We start from the raw sequence: 2,500 nt of genomic DNA on the forward strand, positions 1-2,500 counted from the left end.
ATTCTATTGAATAGCCTCTGGACTAGTATATTGACTTGTCTATGGACATGTCTTTGAATAAACTATGGACAAGTGTATTCACTAATCTATGAACTATTGACTAATTCATGGACTAGTTTAGTGACTAGTCTATAGACAAGTCGTTGAATAAACTATGGATTAACTAAACCATGGACTAGTCTAATGGTTAGCTATGGATTAATCTATTGACTAGTCTGTGGTCTAGTTAATTGACTAGTGTTTGGTCGGGTCTATTCACTAATCTATGGACAAATCTATTGACTAATCTATGAACTAGTCTATTGACTAGCATATGAGCTATTCTATATACTAGTATATGGACTAGGTAATTGTATAAGATATAGAAAAGTGTCTTGACTAATCTATTGACTAGCCTATGGACAAGTCTTTGACTAAACTATCGACAAGTACATTCACTAATCCATGGACCAGTCTATTGAGTAGACTATTAACTTGTCAATCCTATGACCCATTCCATTGACTATCCTATGAACTAGTCTATTGAATTACCTATGGATTATTCTAACTAAACATTTCTTTTACTTTATAGTTCAGATTCAAATCTTATCATCAATGCCAAATCCTTTAATATATTGAGAAGGGATTATGCTAAAATATTATTAAAACTATATTGCAAGGATATGGGCGTAGTTTTTGATAATCTAAAACTAAAATTTAGTACAGGTACTTTGGGGGAAAATAAAAATAGTTTATAAAATATTTAAAGCCCTTTTTTCATATTTCAACAGGTGAAAATTTCGATATAACCTTCGCCCACGAACCGTTACGCAGTTCCTTATTCGTTGATAGCAAAAACATAAATTTTTCAAGTTTAAAATTTAAAAGAGAAGAAATTCAAAAATTCTCTATATGCAATGAGTCTCTTACAGATATGGTATTTTATGTGAATTTTATTTCACTCGAGGAGTATAACCGCCAATCTACGCCTTTTTTAAGCACACAAATTTTAGAGGAATCAACATTGGGGTCCAATGAAAATCCACCATCTATAGATAAATTTCCGTTTAGACATTTTGAATTTCAACCCAAATGTTTTACTATTCCGAATAATACTTCGTTTCCGGTACAAATTACTTTTCGTCCAATTATGCACAAAGATTTTCAACCAGCCGATAATGTTAATTCGCCATTTAATATAACAACTGCTTTAAGCGTTTCTTGGAAAGATGCTCAAAAAAATATTTGTTTAAGTGGTCAAATTATTGGTCCTGAAATTAAAATTTTGCCAGCAGTTCTTGACTTACATCAGGTATATTTTGGTGAAGAACATTGTGTTGAAATAAAAGCAGTGAATAATGATGGTAAGTTGGTAATCGGAAGAACATTTTATGATGGAATCATGAAGTGATCACAGATTTTCGTTATCGGTAAATCAGTTCAGTACATTTTTATCATGTAAATTTGAGTGATTTTTGCATGCGGTCGATATATAATAGGACGAAAATGTACAGATTTACTGAATTTAAAACTAAATGTGGATACAAATAAATATGTATATCTGAATTTTATTTTCAGAATTGTGTGATGCCCATGTATACTTACATGATGTAATAAATCGGGAAACAGCTCATATAAAGGCAACACCTGAAGAAGGATTAATTTTAAAACCTAACCAAAGTAATACATTTAAAATACAATTCTATTGCACGGTGATTGGTAAATTTATGGTCAAATTGGAATTTAAGGTTAAGAATGGTGGTATATATTCTATGCTGATAAAGTAAATAAATATTTCCTATAATCTTTAATAACAACTAAATAATTATCTTGATATTTCATTTGTTCTCAGGGGTTATTCTCAACATGTACGCGTTAAATGTTTTCCTGATATTGTAGACTTTGGCGAGATACCCATTGCTATACCTCAAAAACGTTTAGTATTACTTATGAATCCCCTAACGGTACCAATAACCGTACAGTGTACCGTACGAAATGATGGCAACGAAACACCATTAATTTTAAATGTCCGCAATATAGAGGAACATTTGCCCATCACAGTAAATGATCCATTTTATTACACTCAATTGTCAGCAAGAGCAGAAAATATTGATGAAAACGTACAAGAAGAACTAGAGGATCTAGAGTTTAAGTTTGGTTGTGAAGACCCAGAAACTTCATTAGTTAGTGTGCGTTCTCAAATGGAGGATAATTCATCTTGTAGTAGCGAATTTGATAAGTTAGCCTTAGGTGAGTTGACAATTTAGCTGTATTGAAATGATTACATAACTCTATCTATCTATCTATCTATCTATATATCTATCTATCTATCTATCTATCTATCTATCTATCTATCTAGCTATCTATCTATCTATCTATCTATCTATCTATCTATCTATCTATCTATCTATCTATCTATCTATCTATCTATCTATCTATCTATCTATCTATCTATCTATCTATCTATCTATCTATCTATCTATCTATCTATCTATCTATCTATCTATCTATCTATCTATCT

At 30.9% G+C, this 2,500-nt stretch overlaps 1 protein-coding gene and 1 long non-coding RNA gene across 2 annotated transcripts in view; one reads left to right on the forward strand and one right to left on the reverse strand.

The window, feature by feature from the left end:
* LOC119609837 overlaps positions 1-2,500 on the reverse strand; it is a 32,385-nt gene that overhangs the window by 21,738 nt on the left and 8,147 nt on the right. The window lies entirely within an intron of this gene.
* The window catches only part of LOC119609835, a 17,808-nt gene that overhangs the window by 859 nt on the left and 14,449 nt on the right, over positions 1-2,500 (forward strand). Inside the window, 4 exon segments of the mRNA XM_037964808.1 lie at positions 572-705; positions 771-1,343; positions 1,558-1,762; positions 1,832-2,229. Of these exon segments, the coding sequence (XP_037820736.1) occupies positions 572-705; positions 771-1,343; positions 1,558-1,762; positions 1,832-2,229 (1,310 nt within the window).

The sequence above is a fragment of the Lucilia sericata genome, unplaced genomic scaffold (genome assembly GCF_015586225.1).
Source record: "Lucilia sericata isolate MDLA Ls3-8-SP2 unplaced genomic scaffold, ASM1558622v1 Contig001065F_arrow, whole genome shotgun sequence".
NCBI lineage: Eukaryota > Metazoa > Arthropoda > Insecta > Diptera > Calliphoridae > Lucilia > Lucilia sericata.